This window comes from Schistocerca nitens, chromosome 4 (assembly GCF_023898315.1).
Source record: "Schistocerca nitens isolate TAMUIC-IGC-003100 chromosome 4, iqSchNite1.1, whole genome shotgun sequence".
In the NCBI taxonomy this organism is placed as follows: Eukaryota; Metazoa; Arthropoda; class Insecta; order Orthoptera; family Acrididae; genus Schistocerca; species Schistocerca nitens.
The window spans coordinates 646,689,318-646,710,375 of NC_064617.1; the positions used below are offsets into that span (position 1 = coordinate 646,689,318).

Consider the following 21,058-nt stretch of genomic DNA (forward strand, 5'->3'; position numbering starts at 1 on the left):
GAGTGAGTTTTATTTGTGTTTGATTGGCCCAGTGGTAGATGCCTAGGAGATGGTGGGTTCTAAGACAAAGAGCAAGAATAATAAGATGCACACATTCTGTTTAAGTAACATCCTTTTACTTAACTTGAGTAACAGTAAGTCTGAAATACAGTCTGTTGCATTTCCTTGAGATAGGTAGGTTTGTCATAAACAATAACAACAGAGGTTACTGTGACACTTTGAGTACACAGGCAGAATTCAGCTAACAGACAGAAACTAGTCTAGAGCAGTGCAGCTTCCTTTAAGTCAGCCCCATGTGGCACTGATTGTGTAAGCAGAGGAAGGTGTGTTGCGGATCTGGCTGCAGATTGGTAGTGCAGTCACATGAGTTGCTGTCAACTTCTAAACCTGGACATGCTATCAACAGTACATGATATCACATTCCTCCCTCCCCCTCCCCCTAAAAACACTTCCTCACTATTGTCGTGTAGTGATTTTGCCAGACATGATGGCAAGAAAGAGGCTAAGGGGGTGGGAGGGGGGGGGAGATGCCACTGAGGAGGAGATGCCACTGAGGAGGTATGAGCCAGAGCTTCAGCCAATGACAAACTCCTTCCCACAACCTGCCATTCATCTTGTGAACAGATGGAAGCATCAGCTGAAAAACAAGCCATAGAGTGTGCTCTCATTCCCAGGAACAGAATATCTTCATCTATTGGTGGAGGTGCAATGGTGACTGGAGGTTCCTTGGCAGCCCACTGGAAGGCCCACCTCTCACAGCTGATGCTGTGGTAGAGGTGACGGTGCTGCATCCATGCCCATAGGATCCCGTATGGCAGCACCCTAAGAAGGTGAAGGCAGCTGAGTCTGTTGGGTCCTCCTGGCGTCCTAATCAGCAAATGAAAAACCCATGGGAGGCTCACATAATGACTTTGATGGCACTTCTGGAGCCCCATAGGACCCTGTAAAACATACAAAGAGCGGGCCAAGACTTTGGTGATAATGCTCTATTCCCAGCTCCTGTTGAACAAGACTAAATCATTCACATCAAATGTAGAGCACTGCAGAGGATGGGCCAACAACTGTAACTGGGGCAGAGTCCTATGTTGGCATCTTTACGAAAGCTCTGCTGGTGATTTGCCATTGTGTGGCATAGCTGGGAACAGTAGAACGAGAGGAAGAGCACTGGAGCTTGCTCCTGTGTATTAGATGCAAGTAACTTGTTTATCTACGACTTGAAAGTTCTAATGAAGCATTCTGCTTCATCATTGGACAGAGGATGGAATGGTGCAGTCATCACATCTTGATGCTGTTGGTCTCACAAAACTGTTGAAATTCTGCCAATGTGAACTGTTTGCCACTGTCTGAAACAGGCACTTCAGGTAAACCTTCGATACGAAAGATTGATAAAAATCTCTTCACAGTGCTAACTGGTGTGGTTGATTGCATGGGAACCATGAACAGAAACTGGCAAGTAGGGTGCAAATACCTAGCACAGGAATGTCATAATTGTTATTATGGGAAAGAGTTGCCTGTGACTTATGTAGCTTGGGCTTGCCTATCAGTTCATATGTGCTTTTGTTCAACAAAATCACTGATGCACTAGTGTCTATTGCAAGTGTATTTTGTGGTTGGCAAACTGCAGTCACAAACAATTTATTGGTCTGATGCTGAATGGAAGAAGTGTGTGATTTCTTTGCTGCTGCACTTGACTTGAGCTGTGTAACACTAGAATCACTGCTGGGCTTGGGAAAAATGCATTAATGTTTATTGAGTGAGATCTAGGATAACATGCAGAGTGCTGGTTGGACTTGTCTTTCTGCAAACAGACAGAATGAATGCAACCATGTTTGCCAAAATGATAATAGTGTCACAACAGGGGCATGCCTGCTGCTTGTGGGTCATGAAACACCAAGGGCAGGATTTACCACCATTAGCTTGCTGCCTATCACACTGTTTCTGTTTACTTCACTGCACTGGCTGACACTTAGCATGCCATGGGACATGAACTATGAGTACAACCTGTTTACCATTACTCTGTATTTCACAAATAGGAACAGAATCAAAGTCTACTCGTGCACTATCATATGAATCCTGATGTTCTGCTAATTCCTGCAAAACCTGTTGCAAGCTAGGGTCAGGATATATAAAAATCTGTACATGTATGTGAGGATCTGATGTATTCTGAGTAATGGCTTCCCTAAACATAGCATCACTATAATAGCATTCACACTCACATGTGAATTTGCAATGCTGTGTAAGCCCTTGTTATTAAGCTACCCAGTGCTTACTATTCTGATTAAGTTGCCTACACAAATGAAAGAATTTGTAATGTGCAGCTGCTACATCATAGTATTTGTCTAATGCCATAATTAGAATTAGCTCTTGGTAAGGAACACTTTCAAGGTGGTCAGTTGTAAAGAATTTTCAGACCAACCGATAAATTGACACTCCTACTATTGGAAAAAATATAATGTTACCTTTCCCTACCTTTAATGTGATGCACCATGAAGTTTGTGTCATGCTGTGCACAGAACTTGAACCATTCCTCTTGTGTAGAATCAGATGCATGCAATGGTGGGACGGAAACAGTTGCTACATGACGTGGTGGCACCAGTATGTTGGCTTGCACAGTGAGCAGACTTGTCATCATGTCTATTAACTCTTGCATCTGCTGCCCCTGAAACTGAACAGTCTGAGTTACTGACAGTTCTTGCAGCAGACTGGCCATGATCCTACATACAAAAACCAGTAAACTGCAAGAAAGCATGAATTGGAGTCAAAGTCACTGGGAATGGGGGGGTGGGGGGTGGGGGGCAGACAGTCAGTTGCCATCCAATGTTTCAAAACACAAGAATGTAGAAGGAAAGTAAAGGGTAAGCATGGTGAAGGATCTCAGTTTTGCTAGAAAGACACAGAATTAAAGCCACCACCAGATGTTTGTATGGCAGATGAAAAGACATAGTTGGGTTGTGCGCTCATGGGACCAGCCTTGTTGCCAGACGTTTGGTCAGACCAGTGGTAGATGCCAAGGAGTTGGTGGGTTCTAGGAAAACAAAAATAATGAGATGCACGCACAGTGTTTAACCCCTTAATGCTGACTCACAAATTTGTGCCATACCAATGCTGTGCTAATAACTGTAAGGTTAACTGTTTCTGAATGCCAGTGCCGTTAGATGCCTATTCTTCATCAAGCTACCAATGGTTCTGGCAAGTGGTGCATTGAGTGTTTTTGATACCTCTAAAGCACCATAGTTTTTGATTTTTATCTTTCATCTAAAAATTTATTCAGGAATTAAGAAGTTAAGTAATGTCATTTTTCCTAATTTGAGTAACAGCAAGTCCAGAATACAATCCATTGCGTGTCCTTGAGATAGGCAGGTTCATCATACACAATACCAACAGGGGCTAACTGATAATGTACTGATAATGTACACGGGCAGAATTCAACTAACTGACAGATGCTAGCTTAGGTGGTGCAGTGTCCTTTAAGTTGGCTCCATGGTGGTGCTGGTCGTGTGAGCAGAGGAGGATGTGTCACAGAACTGGCCACAGGTTGGCAGGGCAATCACATGGGTTACTGCCAATTTCTAGACATTGAATGCATGGCATGGTATCAATAGCCTGTGATATCACAGTGTGGACCAGACAAATGTAAATGCAACAGGACACAATCAGGATACTTGAACACCTACATATGCATATTCTGAAGTATTTGAATGGTGTGGGCAGTAGTATTTGAATGTACATTGTCATGTGAAACAATACTGTTATTTGAAACTAGATGTCATTGTTCATTTTTAATTGCAGGCTTCAACAGAATGCAAAGCATACCACTGTAATGACGACTACGTACTGTTGACCCATTTTCCAAGTAATATTACAGGATTGTGTCCCTAGAAACCGTGAACCACACTTTTAATACAGAGGGTTGTGTCTGGAATTTGTTTTTCACTGGGGATCTCAAGTGTTTTCAGCCCATGTGTTGGCATTTGCTCTATGGTTCAAAATAACAAGCCCATATTTTGCCTCAGTGACAATTGATTTCAGAAATATTTCACCTTCATTGAAATTATTGTTCAGTAGGTGTTGAAAGATTCTCACATGATTGTGCTTGTGCTCTTCATTAAGTTGCTTTGGGATTCATTTGCACAGAGTTTATGTATTTGAGCCTGTTAGGGATGGTTTCAATAATGGACCCATGACAAATGTTCATTTGGTTTGCCACTTCGTCCACAGTCATCGGATATTTAAAATCGGGTTACTGACATGCACAACCATGGCATCACTAGTGGGTGTGACTTGATATCCTGCTCTTGCCTTATTTTTCAAACTCCATGGCCCACTTCCATATTTTCAGTCTAGTAGTAAACACTTTTCCCTGGTAAAACATTCTTCTATGAATTTAAGCTCTTGGTGCACCTTCTGACCACAAAAATGAATTATAGAATGTATTCTTCATTCATGAAAATGGAGAGCGCCACAGCCATATTTATTTCATAAGAGTGAAAAGCAAACTTTTGTAGTCTACCCATTTTACCTGTACAAATTTGTCCTCAATAGTTGTGCCTCTGTAGGATGTGGCTGAAATGTTGCTGGTGGGAACGATATACTACTAACAACATAGTCCACACCAGAATTTTGCAGTTCAAACACTTTTCTTGCATTTAGATCTTGAAAGAACTACTGTTTATGGCCAGACAAAGTCTCTGCTATTTTAATTAAAATACAGATATATGATAGCCACACATTACACCTGACTGATGTCCTGTAATATGGCTCAAGTGCATAGCCTAGAACTGAAGTAAATATTCAAGAGTTCAAGTATCATCGAATTATACTCTTAAAACACTGTCTTTCAGATAAAGCTTTAAAATCAGTATGAACACTGTGTGCTCAGTAATTATCATTAGGAAATAACACAGTTCACAATCTGATTCTATTGTCACTGTATGTGGTGATCATTATTGTAGTTTGCCACAGTTGATTAAAATAACTACACATTCCCTGTCCAATTAATCGTTCAAACAGTCCATAAATCATTGGACCAACTTCTTGACATGAAATTAGGACAAAACTTGGTTGTTGTTTCAACTTGTAAACTTGTAACTCGTACTAAGTTGCCTGCACTATATTTCCCTGTATTAGTGGACATAGATCTCATACATTTCATAACTTTCCACAGACTGACTTAAAATGGGTTCCAACAGGTCTCTTTTATAAGTTTGCACAATAGAAACTGAAATTAGCTATCGTTGTTTCTGGATTTTTGTAAATTGAAATTAAAGATCTACATTTCTGAGTAACAGGTTAGTGGAGGAAGATTTATTTCCAGATGCTGCTATAATTTCTGTAGAACTTTGCTGGTTAGTTTGGCTGATATATATATAGTAACAATGTTTTAACTAAGGATACTAATTACTCTGGAATTAAATGGATAGAAATGGTGCTAATGTATTTTTTCATTGGTCGTATGAATGCTTTACTTATTTCTACATCTTTTTCGGCTGCTTTATCAGGAAGTCAGTAATCAGGTATGTTTTTATGTATGAACAATGATAATGAAATCTGAAATTACTGGTATTTTGTAAGTAACACAGTTTTGAGGCAAACTAGCTAACTCATTAACTCCCAATAAACAAAGTAATGTAATAGTAGGTTACTGCATAAGTTCATAGCATTTTTCTGTAAGTTTAATTAACACAATATATCCAAAAACAAAGATGATGTGACTTACCAAACGAAAGTGCTGGCAGGTCGACAGACACACAAACATACACACGAAATTCAAGCTTTCGCAACAAACTGTTGCTTCATCGGGAAAGAGGAAAGGAGAGGGAAAGATGAAAGGATGTGGGTTTTAAGGGAGAGGGTAAGGAGTCATTCCAATCCCGGGAGTGGAAAGACTTACCTTGGGGGAAAAAAGGACAGGTATACACTCGCGCACACACACACATATCCATCCGCACATACACAGACACAAGCAGACATTTGTAAAGGCAAAGAGTTTGGGCAGAGATGTCAGTCGAGGCGGAAGTAGAGGCAAAGATGTTGTTGAAAGACAGGTGAGGTATGAGCGGTGGAAAATTGAAATTAGCGGAGATTGAGGCCTGGCGGATAACGAGAAGAGAGGATATACTGAAGGGCAAGTTCCCATCTCCGGAGTTCTGACAGGTTGGTGTTAGTGGGAAGTATCCAGATAACCTGGACGGTGTAACAATGTGCCAAGATGTGCTGGCCGTGCACCAAGGCATGTTTAGCCACAGGGTGATCCTCATTACCAACAAACACTGTCTGCCTGTGTCCATTCATGCGAATGGACAGTTTGTTGCTGGTCATTCCCACATAGAAAGCTTCACAGTGTAGGCAGGTCAGCTGGTAAATCACGTGGGTGCTTTCACACGTGGCTCTGCCTTTGATCGTGTACACCTTCCGGGTTACAGGACTAGAGTAGGTGGTGGTGTGAGGGTGCATGGGACAGGTTTTACACCGGGGGCAGTTACAAGAGTAGGAGCCAGAGGGTACGGAAGGTGGCTTGGGGAAATGTCTGCAAGACACCTCAGTTGTTGACAGCAATTTGTCATACACCAGCGCTGTCACTGTTCCACCAGACGCATAGCGTTATCTTTTGAGGATGTGCACAGGTCTTTACATGGGGAATTGCTGCTTTGTTTGGGCTCAACTGTTCCTTTTTTTCCATGTGTTAGCATAAAGACACCATTTCTCATCACCAGTAATGGTACAGGGTAGGAATGGTTGGTATTGTTCACGAGTCAATTGATGAAGAGCAAGCAGAGATACACATATATCCTCATGCAATTTTTTGTGATTTTGGCTTAGAATATGCAGTACCTATACATCTGATTTTTAAACCTTCTCTGTTGCATGAAAATATTTCACAACGATGAAGTGATTACAGTTCATCACATTTGCCAGTTCTTGAGAACACTGATGTGGATCATTGTGAATTAATGATTTTAAATGATCTTCGTCAAACCCCAAAGGTCTTCCTGAATGTCGAGAGTGACTAATGTCAAAACAGTTCTCTTTAAAACGAGAAAACCATTTTCTGACCATGCTCTGTACAATGGTGTTATCCCCATACATGGCCCAAATATTCATGGCTGCCTCCACTGTTATTGCCCCTCTACTGAAATCAAACAGAAGAATATGTCAATATAATAGAGGGAAACATTCCATGTGGGAAAAATATATCTAAAAACAAAGATGATGTGACTTACCAAACGAAAGCGCTGGCAGGTCAATAGACACAAAAACAAACACAAACATACACACAAAATTCAAGCTTTCGCAACAAACTGTTGCCTCATCAGGAAAGAGGGAAGAAGAGGGAAAGATGAAAGGATGTGGGTTTTAAGGGAGAGGGTAAGGAGTCATTCCAATCCCGGGAGTGGAAAGACTTACCTTAGGGGGAAAAAAGGACGGGTTACACTCGCGCGCACACACACACATATCCATCCACACATATACAGACACAAGCAGACATACACTCCTGGAAATAGAAATAAGAACACCGTGAATTCATTGTCCCAGGAAGGGGAAACTTTATTGACACATTCCTGGGGTCAGATACATCACATGATCACACTGACAGAACCACAGGCACATAGACACAGGCAACAGAGCATGCACAATGTCGGCACTAGTACAGTGTATATCCACCTTTCGCAGCAATGCAGGCTGCTATTCTCCCATGGAGACGTTCGTAGAGATGCTGGATGTAGTCCTGTGGAACGGCTTGCCATGCCATTTCCACCTGGCGCCTCAGTTGGACCAGCGTTCGTGCTGGACGTGCAGACCGCGTGAGACGACGCTTCATCCAGTCCCAAACATGCTCAATGGGGGACAGATCCAGAGATCTTGCTGGCCAGGGTAGTTGACTTACACCTTCTAGAGCACGTTGGGTGGCACGGGATACATGCGGACGTGCATTGTCCTGTTGGAACAGCAAGTTCCCTTGCCGGTCTAGGAATGGTAGAACGATGGGTTCGATGACGGTTTGGATGTACCGTGCACTATTCAGTGTCCCCTCGACGATCACCAGTGGTGTACGGCCAGTGTAGGAGATCGCTCCCCACACCATGATGCTGGGTGTTGGCCCTGTGTGCCTCGGTCGTATGCAGTCCTGATTGTGGCGCTCACCTGCACGGCGCCAAACACGCATACGACAATCATTGGAACCAAGGCAGAAGCGACTCTCATCGCTGAAGACGACACGTCTCCATTCGTCCCTCCATTCACGCCTGTCGCGACACCACTGGAGGCGGGCTGCACGATGATGGGGCGTGAGCGGAAGACGGCCTAACGGTGTGCGGGACCGTAGCCCAGCTTCATGGAGACGGTTGCGAATGGTCCTCGCCGATACCCCAGGAGCAACAGTGTCCCTAATTTGCTGGGAAGTGGCGGTGCGGTCCCCTACGGCACTGCGTAGGATCCTACGGTCTTGGCGTGCATCCGTGCGTCGCTGCGGTCCGGTCCCAGGTCGATGGGCACGTGCACCTTCCGCCGACCACTGGCGACAACATCGATGTACTGTGGAGACCTCACGCCCCACGTGTTGAGCAATTCGGCGGTACGTCCACCCGGCCTCCCGCATGCCCACTATATGCCCTTGCTCAAAGTCTGTCAACTGCACATACGGTTCACGTCCACGCTGTCGCGGCATGCTACCAGTGTTAAAGACTGCGATGAAGCTCCGTATGCCACGGCAAACTGGCTGACACTAACGGCGGCGGTGCACAAATGCTACACAGCTAGCGCCATTCGACGGCCAACACCGCGGTTCCTGGTGTGTCCGCTGTGTCGTGCGTGTGATCATTGCTTGTACAGCCCTCTCGCAGTGTCCGGAGCAAGTATGGTGGGTCTGACACACCGGTGTCAATGTGTTCTTTTTTCCATTTCCAGGAGTGTATTTAAAGACAAAGAGTCATAAATATTCTAATTTCTCCACTTGGAACCACATTTTGTAGTGTTCATAATATCCAAATGACAATATGTAAACTCAAATAGCAACAATGAATGACAAATAAAAAATGACAGTCAATAAATAAATGCATATCAAGGGGAATACCAACGTGTAAAATAAAAACACTATGAACTTAAGCACCAACCTAATAGATAATAAATCCCTCAGTCAATATTATAATTTTTTTAGGAAAGGTGCATGTGCTGTATAAATGTAGTGAAAATATCACAGAATTTGAAAAAAAAAAGTTTTTGAGGAAGAAAGACATAATAGCTGAAAGGATCCATTTGCTTTGTTATAATGTGAAAAAGCTGTAACTTGCCACAAATGGAGAGAACAGTGCCATCTAGCAGCTAGTGAGAGTGCAAAGCCATATTGTTAACATATCAATCATTAGAATTAAAGTGCAAATATGTACTGATTTGCCCTTTTATATTCCATCAACAAATATCCTTTCCATTACCGTATTTTTATTAGGCTTCTGAATGATGAGAATAATGATAATTATAGGATACATTAAAGATGACAAAATGGAAGGTCATTCTTGAAAGTTCACATATTAAGGATGAATTTCCTTATTTGTCAACACTGTTAGAAATATGTTTCAACCTGCATAAGATAGTTAAAAAAAATCAGCTGCTATGATACATGATCTCACATCTGTGCATTAAATGTTCAAACCTGACGTATGAGGCTTAAATTTCTGGTGATATTCCTTGTGATGAATCAAAAAATTATAAGGATGAGAAAGCCAACTATATATAAAGTTAATTAGTAAATACTGAAGAAATGGTATTTTTTGCACATGCAATGAAAATGATGATTACTTCAGTAACAACCAGAATAAATTTAAAGAAGTAAGGATAGCAAGAATTCTGGCTCAGACAGTTTGTCTTTATTTACCCATGCATTCTACCAGTATGGTAGTATTTATCCCTGTGTAAGGTAGATAGCAGTGACTTAAGTGGAAGTGGGTGGATGCATAGTGCAGGTTGTACAGTAGGAACAATTTCTAAAGTGTGAACCTTGGTGTTGGGATGGTGGTCTGGGAATTTTAAAGGGTCAGTAGTGTGGCAAGGCTATCAGTGAGAGATTAGCTCATAACTCTAATTGAGAAAGTAATAGTCCTGGAGCATTAACTTACTGAGACATTCAAGGTCTGGATGGAATTTATTTATGAAAGGGGTGTTTCTGTGTGTTTTAAAAGTAACAGGTGCAGTTTTAAGAGGGCAAGAAGGACTGTTCTGGCTGGGAGATTTGTTTATGAGCAAGAGCAGTAGGGTAGCTGCAGCAGAATAGAGACTGAGAAAAATTATTGGTATAGGGTTTGAGGAATTTCATGTTGGGGCAACTGTGTTACTATGAATACTTTGGTTACAGGAAATAGTGTGTTTGATATGGAAGGTATGGAAGCCATGGAGCTGAACATATTCATATCTGTTGGTTGATTTGATATGGGCCAAAAATTGTCAGCATGCTTCAGTGAGATGGAGATCAAAACAGAGGATTATGGGATGGGATTTGGAGAAGGACCAGGTGAATGTCAACTTGGAGAAGGAATTGAGCTGCTGAAGATAGTGAAGGCATTATTTTTCACAATGAGTACAGACGCCAATATACCATCAAGAGAGATGTACCAAGCCAGGGTGTGCGCTTTTGGCAATTGATGAATGCCACCTCCATACTGCCCATGACCAACTGACATAGGATAGAGCCATCTTGGTCCTCATAGCCATTGTCCTCACATGTTTAGAGGTGTGCTCCAGAAAGATAAATAAGTTACAGGCAAGAATGAATTTGGATAGTGTTTAAATGAGGTTTTAGGAGATTTTGATGTGGACAGTTAATGTTCAGGAGCAGAGTCCATGTGATTGTGAAATATTGGTGTAGACTTTTCATTTTTTCCTTCTTCACACCCATCTTCACTTCTCGTTCTCTCTCTCCCTTGTATCATCTTTTAATTCAAGCTACATACTAATGCACATTCATTGACTTCCAACTCTCTGATGACCTTTTATTTATCTGTGGTTCCCTAACACACAATTTTACTGATAGGCACTGTTGTGTCGATTCCCTAAGGTCTCGACACAATGAGTGGCTAGGTGCACGCGAAACTAACGCAGACGGGCGTAAATTCTGAAACAGGAGACTGGATGAAAACTATAAAGAAAAGAAGAGAGATTTTAATATACTTAACTTTAATGTAGTCTTGTTCTTGTTGAAATACATCTCTTGCATAGTAGTAAGCAATTAGCACTGATACAACTGGCGCCTTGCTAGGTAGTAGCGATGGACTAGCTGAAGGCTATTTAATCTGTCTCTCGGCAAATGAGAGGAATACTTGGTAGGTCTAGTCGCAAGCTATGTCGTCCGTACAACTGGGACGAGGTCATGTCCGTGTCTTGTGACCTGCCATGTGGTGGCGCTAGGATTGCGAGTACACAGTGGCGACACGCGGGTCCGACATGTACTACAGGACCGCGGCCGATTTAAGTTACCACCTAGCAAGTGTGGTGTCTAGCGGTGACACCACAGGCACAGTTACCCAAAGTACAATTCTTGGAAATCACTCTCCATGAATTCATCAACTGTGTAAAATTCTCGCTCTTTTAGCGGAGTTTCTAATACTTTCTTGTACTTGTGTAAGGGAGTCAAATAAGCTGTTTTGGCAGTTTGCTGAGGACTTTAAGGGTCACCTGTTTTTGGCTATTGTGTGTGAGAGAAAGCCTTGAGTATGGTAAACCTGCCAAGTGGCTATTTCTTATGTTGTGCACATGAACATTATTTCTTAGCCTAAGCCTGTTTAGCATAAATTATACAACTGTAGATGTAAAGGTTGGGGATTGTCATTATGTTAAGTGTTCTGAACTGACTTTGGAAAGTTTCTCTGGGAGACAGACCTAGAATGTATCTAATGGCTTTCTTCTGCCATTGAAAAATGTAAGCTGCCTCAGCTGCATCCCCCCAAAACAGTACTCTAGATTGCAGATTTGATTGGAAGAAGCCACAATAAGAGTTAAGTAGCAGTTTCTTACTGATATGTTGTCTTAATTTATGTATGAAAAATAAAACTCTTGCCAATTTGCTGCTTAAATAATTTATGTGTCCATCCCATGATAGCCTTTTATCAATCATGAGGCCAAGTACTTTCATGTTCTTATTCTCAGACTTCATTGCTCTTTGAGAATGAAATAAAGTTCTTTTGGTTTTGTTTTAATTAATGGACAGCTGGTTGGCTATATGCCAATGATTTGTCATCTCAATAATTTCTCTGTTGTAACTTTTAACATTTTGCAAGTTTTCATCTGTAGTTGTCAGCATGATGTCATCAGCATACAGCACATTCTCATGTAGTATGCGACTTGAAAAATCAATTATATATGCTGTGAAGAGAAAATCTCCAAGAACTGATCACTGTGGTATTCCATGTTTTATTTTCAACAACTGTTAAGCCTGATTATTTGCATATACTAACTGTAGCCTGTTAGTTAGGTCTTCTTCTTAAGTTGCCAATCCTAAGATTGATTTGCAGCAGCTCTCCATTCAGTGCGATTGTCGGCCAGCCTCTTCAATTCCGTGAAACTTCCGCATCCTAGGTCCTGCATTATCTGGCTTATGTACTTTCTTCTAGGTCTGCCTCTTGCCCTTTTGCCCTCCACAAGGCCTTCCGTTATAGTGTGGAGAAGACTTTCATGTCTCAGAATGTGTCCCATCCATATATCTCTCCTCTTCTTGACCGTCTTCCAAAGAACTGGAACTTCCTCCGCTCTCTGCAGGACTTCTTCATTTGTCATCCTGGCCATCCATGGAATTTTTAACATCCTTCGCAGACACCACATTTCGAATCCTTCAATCCTTCTTCTTTCGTCCTCTCCAAGTGTCCAGGTTTCGCTGCCGTAGAGAAGCACACTCCCAACAAAGGTCTTTATTAACCGCTTCCTTAACGACAGACTTATCATATTTGATGTGAGGAGTCCTTTAGTTAGGTAGGTTCTAAATATATTTAGTGACTTATCTCTAATCCCATAGTAAGCTAGTTTTATTAATATAGTCTCATAACACTGAGTTTGATGGCTTTGCTCAAGTCTATAAGTGTAGCTCATCTCTTTTCAACACTCTCATATATAATCACTAGAAGATTTCCTACCACTTTTACTGCTGAGAGATTTGATCTAAAGCCAAACTGCTTTACATTCAGTGACCAATCATTTTCAAAGTAGTCATATATTTGTTTGTTTATACAGCTTTCTGTTACTTTTGATACAACTGGAACAACTAAGATAGGCGTGCAGGGTCTGTTCAAAAAATTCCGGAACTTCCTCCACAAAGTTTTTCTACACATACCTTTTACTTATTGTGCATGGTCTCCTTTGACATACTCTCCTCCACAATTGATACATTGCTCCCAATAGCATTTTCACTTTCAGAAGCAGTCTTGCCTCTTGTTGGATTGCGCAAAGTGCTGTCTGCAAATTTTCTTTTATCTCATCCATTTTTGCTAATCTTCACAATGAAAAAAGTCCTCATGTGTCATGTCTGGAGAGTAAAGAGGATGAGGCAGCACAGTGATTTCTTTTTTTGTGCAATGGCTACACACCAACAGGGATGAATGTCTGGGTGCATTATTGTAATGCAAGAGCCATGAATTGCCTCACCACATTTCAGGCCATCTCTTTCTCACATTTTCTTGCAGGTGTCACAACATGTCCTGATAGTAGTATTGATTAACAGTTTGTTCCTGGAGCATGAGTTCGTGGTTAACTAATCCTTCAGTAGATGTCAAAGGGTGTCCTAAATGAGGGTCATTTTTAACTTCCATCTGACCGTTTTCAAACTGTGTAACCATCCATAACACCAAGTACGGCTTAAGTACTCATCACCATAGGCTATCTGCATCATTTGATTTGTCTCTGCAAAGTTTTATTGAGTTTCATGCAAAATTTATTGCAGACACCTTGCTGCTCTTACTCTGCCATCTCGAAATTCCCAAATCGTGCGACACAACATTCTAGTCAATACAGCACTGACCAATAACTAGCACACATAAAACAATGAAACTTCTGGCAATTACACATTAAACACAGGCATATGCAGGGGTGCCAGACGCATTTAGTGCCAATACACCATTTGTGCAAAATTACAAATGTTCCAGAATTTTTTGAACAGACCTTGTATAATTACTAGGGAGTTGTCTTTCTCCTTTCTTAAACACTGGAAGGGTAACAGTGCTTTTAAGAGCTCCAGAGAAAATGCTACGTGCCACAATTCTGTTGGCCTGGTAAAGTAATGGCATCTTAATTTCATTTGATATGCTCTTTATGTCAAAATTACTCATTCCACAATAGTCCTCCATTTTAGAATTTCCAAGCTTGTTAATTGCTTTGGTAATAATGTGGAAAATTATTTTAGACCATGGAAAGGTAGTTATATTTTTTCTTTAGGTAAAAGTGTCTCAAACTGTGTTATTGTTGCAATTAAAATAATTACCACCTGTACAGTTTACAAAGTATTCCTTTAATTCATTGGAATCTATGAGAATGGTACTGTCTGTTTTGCATTGATTTATTCACTTTTAATGACATTCCATGCTGCTTTACAACTATTTTTAGATTTCAAAATGTAGCTATCATTTGCTTTACACTTGGCTATTTTAATTTCATTTTTGTAGACTTTTTTGAGTTTTGCATATATCTTTTTAAGTTCACAACTTTTAACAAATCTATCTTTAGCTATGAGAAGTAGTAATCTTATTTTATTTAGTTTTGGAGTATACCATATTTTAGTATGTTTTGGTTTGCATTTGGTGTCATTAATATTTTTCTTGTTGCTGTTTAGTATGCTTTGAACAATGTCTAAAAACTGCATAGTGCATTCATCAATAGTTCTCTCAGAGGTCAATTTAAATGACCAGTCCACTGATTTTAGTTCCCTTATCATATTTTCAATGTTATTTTTATTTAGTATTCTGTACTTTACAAAGAAGTCAGTAGCTCCAAAGTCTAGGACTACTGTAATCTATTTTTATGTGGTTCTGTTGGTTGTATTGAATACTGTGTCTCCTAGAGGTAAATAAAGGTCAGTGCATATATATCTTTATAAACTGAACTTATGATATTACTTTTACAACTAGATGTTTCAACTAGAGGAATTGTTAAAAGATTAAAGAGGATTGTAATTGTTAAATGTTGTAGATAGTTTCCAAAATCTAAGCAACTTGCCTTAAATACATTCTCTATCATGGTAATATGTATTTCTCTCAATAGGGTTTGGATTGTTTGCATTTACAAGTGCTGTTGACATATTTGCTGCATTGGAGGCTGATGGGATTATTGCAGGATTCATGGCAGTATATCTGAAATATGGAGAACCATATTTATTTTCTCCTTGGGGTTCCATAGCAGCGTACTGGGATGGAACAGTATTTCTAATATCATATTTAATAATGGCATATTGTGCCAGCAATGGGTATGTGACTGAACAATACTGTACTCTTTAACACTGAAACTATGCATTACATTTTTATTTCTCTTTAGAAAGTAACGACACTGTAATGTGCACTGTCATACTGTCATATATATTATTTGACAGCTATTTGTCCATGTTAAATCATGAAAGAGCTTTCATAAATCAGTCTTCATTTATTATTCTGCTACAGACTTTCATTATTATGGAAAAATAATTTCCAAAACTTTGAAAAATATAAAAGTTTGTGATAAACATAGGAGGGGCAGGATGTGAAGAAACTTTACTGCTGACCAACAATTATTGAAGCTATCACTTTTCATTATTTCATTGAGTCATGCATTTATTCATGTGTTGAAAAATTTTGTTTTTGCGGAGATCATAATTATGTATAGCTGAATGAATATTTTATATCTAAAAACAAAGATGATGTGACTTACCGAACGAAAGCGCTGGCAGGTCGATAGACACACAAACAAACACAAACACACACACAAAATTCTAGCTTTCGCAACAAACAGTTGCTTCATCAGGAAAGAGGGAAGGAGAGGGAAAGACGAAAGGAAGTGGGTTTTAAGGGAGAGGGTAAGGAGTCATTCCAATCCCGGGAGCGGAAAGACTTATCTTAGGGGGAAAAAAGGACGGGTATACACTCGCACACACACACATACCCATCCACACATAAACACAACTTGCACACACATCTATAGTCTCAGAGAGCTGAGACCACACTTTTCAGCTGTCTGTTATATACCAGTACTCCTTGATGAAACATATTGGTTTGAGACTTATCATTATATTTTCTATCCTGTTGTAAGCAGTTGCTATCTGGTTTGATGATTATGTATGGAGATGTTCATTACACTCTGCTTAATTTGGGTTCCATGCCTCAACTGGTAGATATGGAAACCTTATAGGATTGCTTTGTTGTTTGTGTGTCTGTCTGATAGTTAAACTCCCTTTTTCTCAGGAATGAGTAGACCTATCAAGTTTTAAATTTGTGTCACATACTGAGGTCCACGCTCCCTTGATGGTACAAAAAATTGAAGCTTCTAAGTCAATGGTCATGAGCCCAGGAGAGGCGCTGCAGACAATGTTGTGCTGTTAGCAAAAGCACTTGAATTGGTTGTATGCTGCCATCGCCCATTAATGCCAAATTTCGCCATATTGTCCTGTTGTTGTTGTTGTTGTTGTTGTTGTGGTCTTCAGTCCTGAGACTGGTTTGATGCAGCTCTCCATGCTACTCTATCATGTGCAATCTTCTTCATCTCCCAGTACCTATTGCAGCCTACATCCCTCTGAATCTGCTTAGTGTATTCATCTCTTGGTCTCCCTCTACGATTTTTACCCTCCACACTGCCCTCCAATGCTAAATTTGTGATCCCTTGATGCCTCAAAACATGTCCTACCAACCGATCACTTCTTCTAGTCAAGTTGTGCCACAAACTTCTCTTCTCCCCAATCCTATTCAATACCTCCTCATTAGTTACATGATCTACCCACCTTATCTTCAGCATTCTTCTGTAGCACCACATTTCGAAGGCTTCTATTCTCTTCTTGTCCAAACTGGTTATCGTCCATGTTTCACTTCCATACATGGCTACACTCCATACAAATACTTTCAGAAACGACTTCCTGACACTTAAATCTATACCCGATGTTAACAAATTTCTCTTCTTCAGAAACGATTTCCTTGCCATTTTATATCCTCTCTACTTCGACCATCATCAGTTATTTTACTCCCTAAATAGCAGAACTCCTTTACTACTTTAAGTGTCTCATTTCCTAATCTAATTCCCTCAGCATCACCCGATTTAATTTGACTACATTCCATTATCCTTGTTTTGCTTTTGTTGATGTTCATCTTATATCCTCCTTTCAAGGCACTGTCCATTCCGTTCAACTGCTCTTCCAAGTCCTTTGCTGTCTCTGACAGAATTACAATGTCATCGGCAAACCTCAAAGTTTTTACTTCTTCTCCATGAATTTTAATACCTACTCCGAATTTTTCTTTTGTTTCCTTTACTGCTTGCTCAATATACAGATTGAATAACATCGGGGAGAGGCTAAAACCCTGTCTCACTCCTTTCCCAACCACTGCTTCCCTTTCATGCCCCTCGACTCTTATAACTGCCATCTGGTTTCTGTACAAATTGTAAATAGCCTTTCGCTCCCTGTATTTTACCCCTGCCACCTTCAGAATTTGAAAGAGAGTATTCCAGTTAACATTGTCAAAAGCTTTCTCTAAGTCTACAAATGCTAGAAATGTAGGTTTGCCTTTCCTTAATCTATTTTCTAAGATAAGTCGTAAGGTCAGTATTGCCTCACGTGTTCCAGTATTTCTACGGAATCCAAACTGATCTTCCCCAAGGTCGGCTTCTACCAGTTTTTCCATTCGTCTGTAAAGAATTCGCGTTAGTATTTTGCAGCTGTGACTTATTAAACTGATAGTTCGGTAATTTTCACATCTGTCAACACCTGCTTTCTTTGGGATTGGAATTATTATATTCTTCTTGAAGTCTGAGGGTATTTCGCCTGTCTCATACATCTTGCTCACCAGATGGTAGAGTTGTGTCATGACTGGCTCTCCCAAGGCTATCAGTAGTTCTAATGGAATGTTGTCTACTCCCGGGGCCTTGTTTCGACTCAGGTCTTTCAGTGCTCTGTCAAACTCTTCACACAGTATCTTATCTCCCATTTCATCTTCGTCTACATCCTCTTCCATTTCCATAATATTGTCCTCAAGTACATCGCTCTTGTATAAACCCTCTATATACTCCTTCCACCTTTCTGCCTTCCCTTCTTTGCTTAGAACTGGGTTGCCATCTGAGCTCTTGATATTCATACAAGTGGTTCTCTTATCTCCAAAGGTCTCTTTAATTTTCCTGTAGGCAGTATCTATCTTACCCCTAGTGAGACAAGCCTCTATATCCTTACATTTGTCCTCTAGCCATCCCTGCTTAGCCATTTTGCACTTCCTGTCGATCTCATTTTTGAGACGTTTGTATTCCTTTTTGCCTGCTTCATTCACTGCATTTTTATATTTTCTCCTTTCATCAGTTAAATTCAATATTTCTTCTGTTACCCAAGGATTTCTATTAGCCCTCGCCTTTTTACCTACTTGATCCTCTGCTGCCTTCACTACTTCATCCATCAGAGCTACCCATTCTTCTTCTACTGTATTTCTTTCCCCCATTCCTGTCAATTGTTCCCTCATGCTCTCCCTGAAACTCTATACAACCTCTGGTTCTTTCAGTTTATCCAGGTCCCATCTCCTTAAATTCCCACCTTTTTGCAGTTTCTTCAGTTTCAATCTGCAGTTCATAACCAATAGATTGTGGTCAGAATCCACATCTGCCCCTTGAAATGTCTTACAATTTAAAACCTGGTTCCTAAATCTCTGTCTTACCATTATATAATCTATCTGATACCTTTTAGTATCTCCAGGATTTTTCCAGGTATACAACCTTCTTTTATGATTCTTGAACCAAGTGTTAGCTATGATTAAGTTATGCTCTGTGCAAAATTCTACAAGGCGGCTTCCTCTTCCATTTCTTCCCTCCAATCCATATTCACCTACTATGTTTCCTTCTCTCCCTTTTCCTACTGACGAATTCCAGTCACCCATGACTATTAAATTTTCGTCTCCCTTCACTACCTGAATAATTTCTTTTATCTCGTCATACATTTCTTCAGTTTCTTCATCATCTGCAGAGCTAGTTGGCATATAAACTTGTACTACTGTAGTAGGCATGGGCTTTGTGTCTATCTTGGCCACAATAATGCGTTCACAATGCTGCTTGTAGTAGCTAACCCTCACTCCTATTTTTTTATTCATTATGAAACCTACTCCTGCATTACCCCTATTTGATTTTGTATTTATAACCCTGTATTCACTTGACCAAAAGTCTTGTTCCTCCCGCCACCGAACTTCACTAATTCCCACTATATCTAACTTTAACCTATCCATTTCCCTTTTTAAATTTTCTAACCTACCTGCCCGATTAAGGGATCTGACATTCCACGCTCCGATCCGTAGAACGCCAGTTTTCTTTCTCCTGATAATGACGTCCCCTTGAGCAGTCCCCGCCCGGAGATCCGAATGGGGGACTATTTTACCTCCAGAATATTTTACCCAAGAGGACACCATCATCATTTAATCATACAGTAAAGCTGCATGCCCTCGGGAAAAATTACGGCCGTAGTTTCCCCTTGCTTTCAGCCGTTCGCAGTACCAGCACAGCAAGGCCGTTTTGGTTAATGTTACAAGGCCAGATCAGTCAATCATCCATACTGTTGCCCCTGCAACTACTGAAAAGGCTGCTGCCCCTCTTCAGGAACCACATGTTTGGTCTCTCAACAGATACCCCTCCGTTGTGGTTGCACCTACGGTACGGCCATCTGTATCGCTGAGGCACGCAAGCCTCCCCACCGACGGCAAGGTCTATGGTTCATGGGGGGGATATTGTCCTAATGAATACATTTCTTGTATGCTCTGCATTGATTTATGTGGTTATCTCATGCAGTATTACTTGTGTGTTTGAACTGACAACTCTACGTAGATGCCACTGCTCTCAGCCTTTAAGGGAAGGCCATCAGTGACTGTGTTGTCCGTGATGAGAGATAATACCAGAAATTTGGTATCTTCAACATACTTATGATACTGTGAATCTCAGAATATTAAATTACCTAACTATTTCAAAAATGGAATGTCCCATGCATCTAGCTCCAACTACCATTCTGCGTTCAAAGTTTATTATTCCCATCATGCAGCCACAATCATGTTGGAATCCTTTCCTCATGAATCACCTGAGTACAAATGACAGCTTTGCTAATGCAGTCCCCTTTTATACCTTGAGTAAGTGATACTACCTACGACATTTGTCACTTCAGTGTAATTTCAACATGCTCAATATGAAAAACTTAGAGCTGTCATCAGAAATGTCATTACTGTAGAGAAAGCACTTGACAATAGCAAACCACATAACCAGCTGTTTCAGGTGGAAAGTTGGCAGTTTAATTTGTAAGTTGAGATGCACAAGCCTCGTCAAAATTTGCAGTGCCTCGAGAATTTTGGGGTAAATTCTAGAGACACTCTTATTTCACCATCTTGAACACACAATGTTTTAAGGATGAGTGTGTGACAGTGGAAATGTGTCTACTGCAACATGGTTTATGTGTGTGAAGGATGGGCATGTGTTACAGGAAGACTAAAGTTGTGGCGGTCTATCGCTGACAAGTGGTGGGTGCGCAAGCCTTGGAAGCCATATGTCCAGTACAAGGAGTAATCAAGGGCTACTATTTGGCAGTGAAATAGTAGTGACTGTTAGAAACAAACGAAATATGGTTTATCTAGAGACTCATATACTCTGTTGTTTGACTTGCTAGGAGCAAGAACTGTTTTGACAAGCATGATTAAAACCAAAAGGGACTGTAATGATATATGTTAAGTACTAAGGTTTTTTCCAGATGGGGCTGATTTGCAAGACTTGAAAGCACATGTGAAACTTGTGTAGTTGTTTTATTGTGAAGAAGAAAATATAGCCATGTTGATATGAAAGTGTTCTGAGAGTAAGAAATCATTTCAAAAGTAGAGAAGTAGTTCAGTATCATTTCTGTAACAAGCATGAA

General features: G+C 40.6%; 1 protein-coding gene across 3 annotated transcripts in view; it reads left to right on the forward strand.

Moving 5' to 3' along the window:
* Positions 1-21,058, forward strand: part of LOC126251524 (transmembrane 6 superfamily member 1-like) — a 224,976-nt gene that overhangs the window by 93,314 nt on the left and 110,604 nt on the right. For all 3 annotated transcript variants that reach the window (XM_049952013.1, XM_049952010.1, XM_049952012.1), the window contains exon 3: positions 15,229-15,430. In XM_049952013.1, the coding sequence (XP_049807970.1) occupies positions 15,229-15,430 (202 nt within the window). The remainder of the gene's footprint in view (positions 1-15,228; positions 15,431-21,058) is intronic.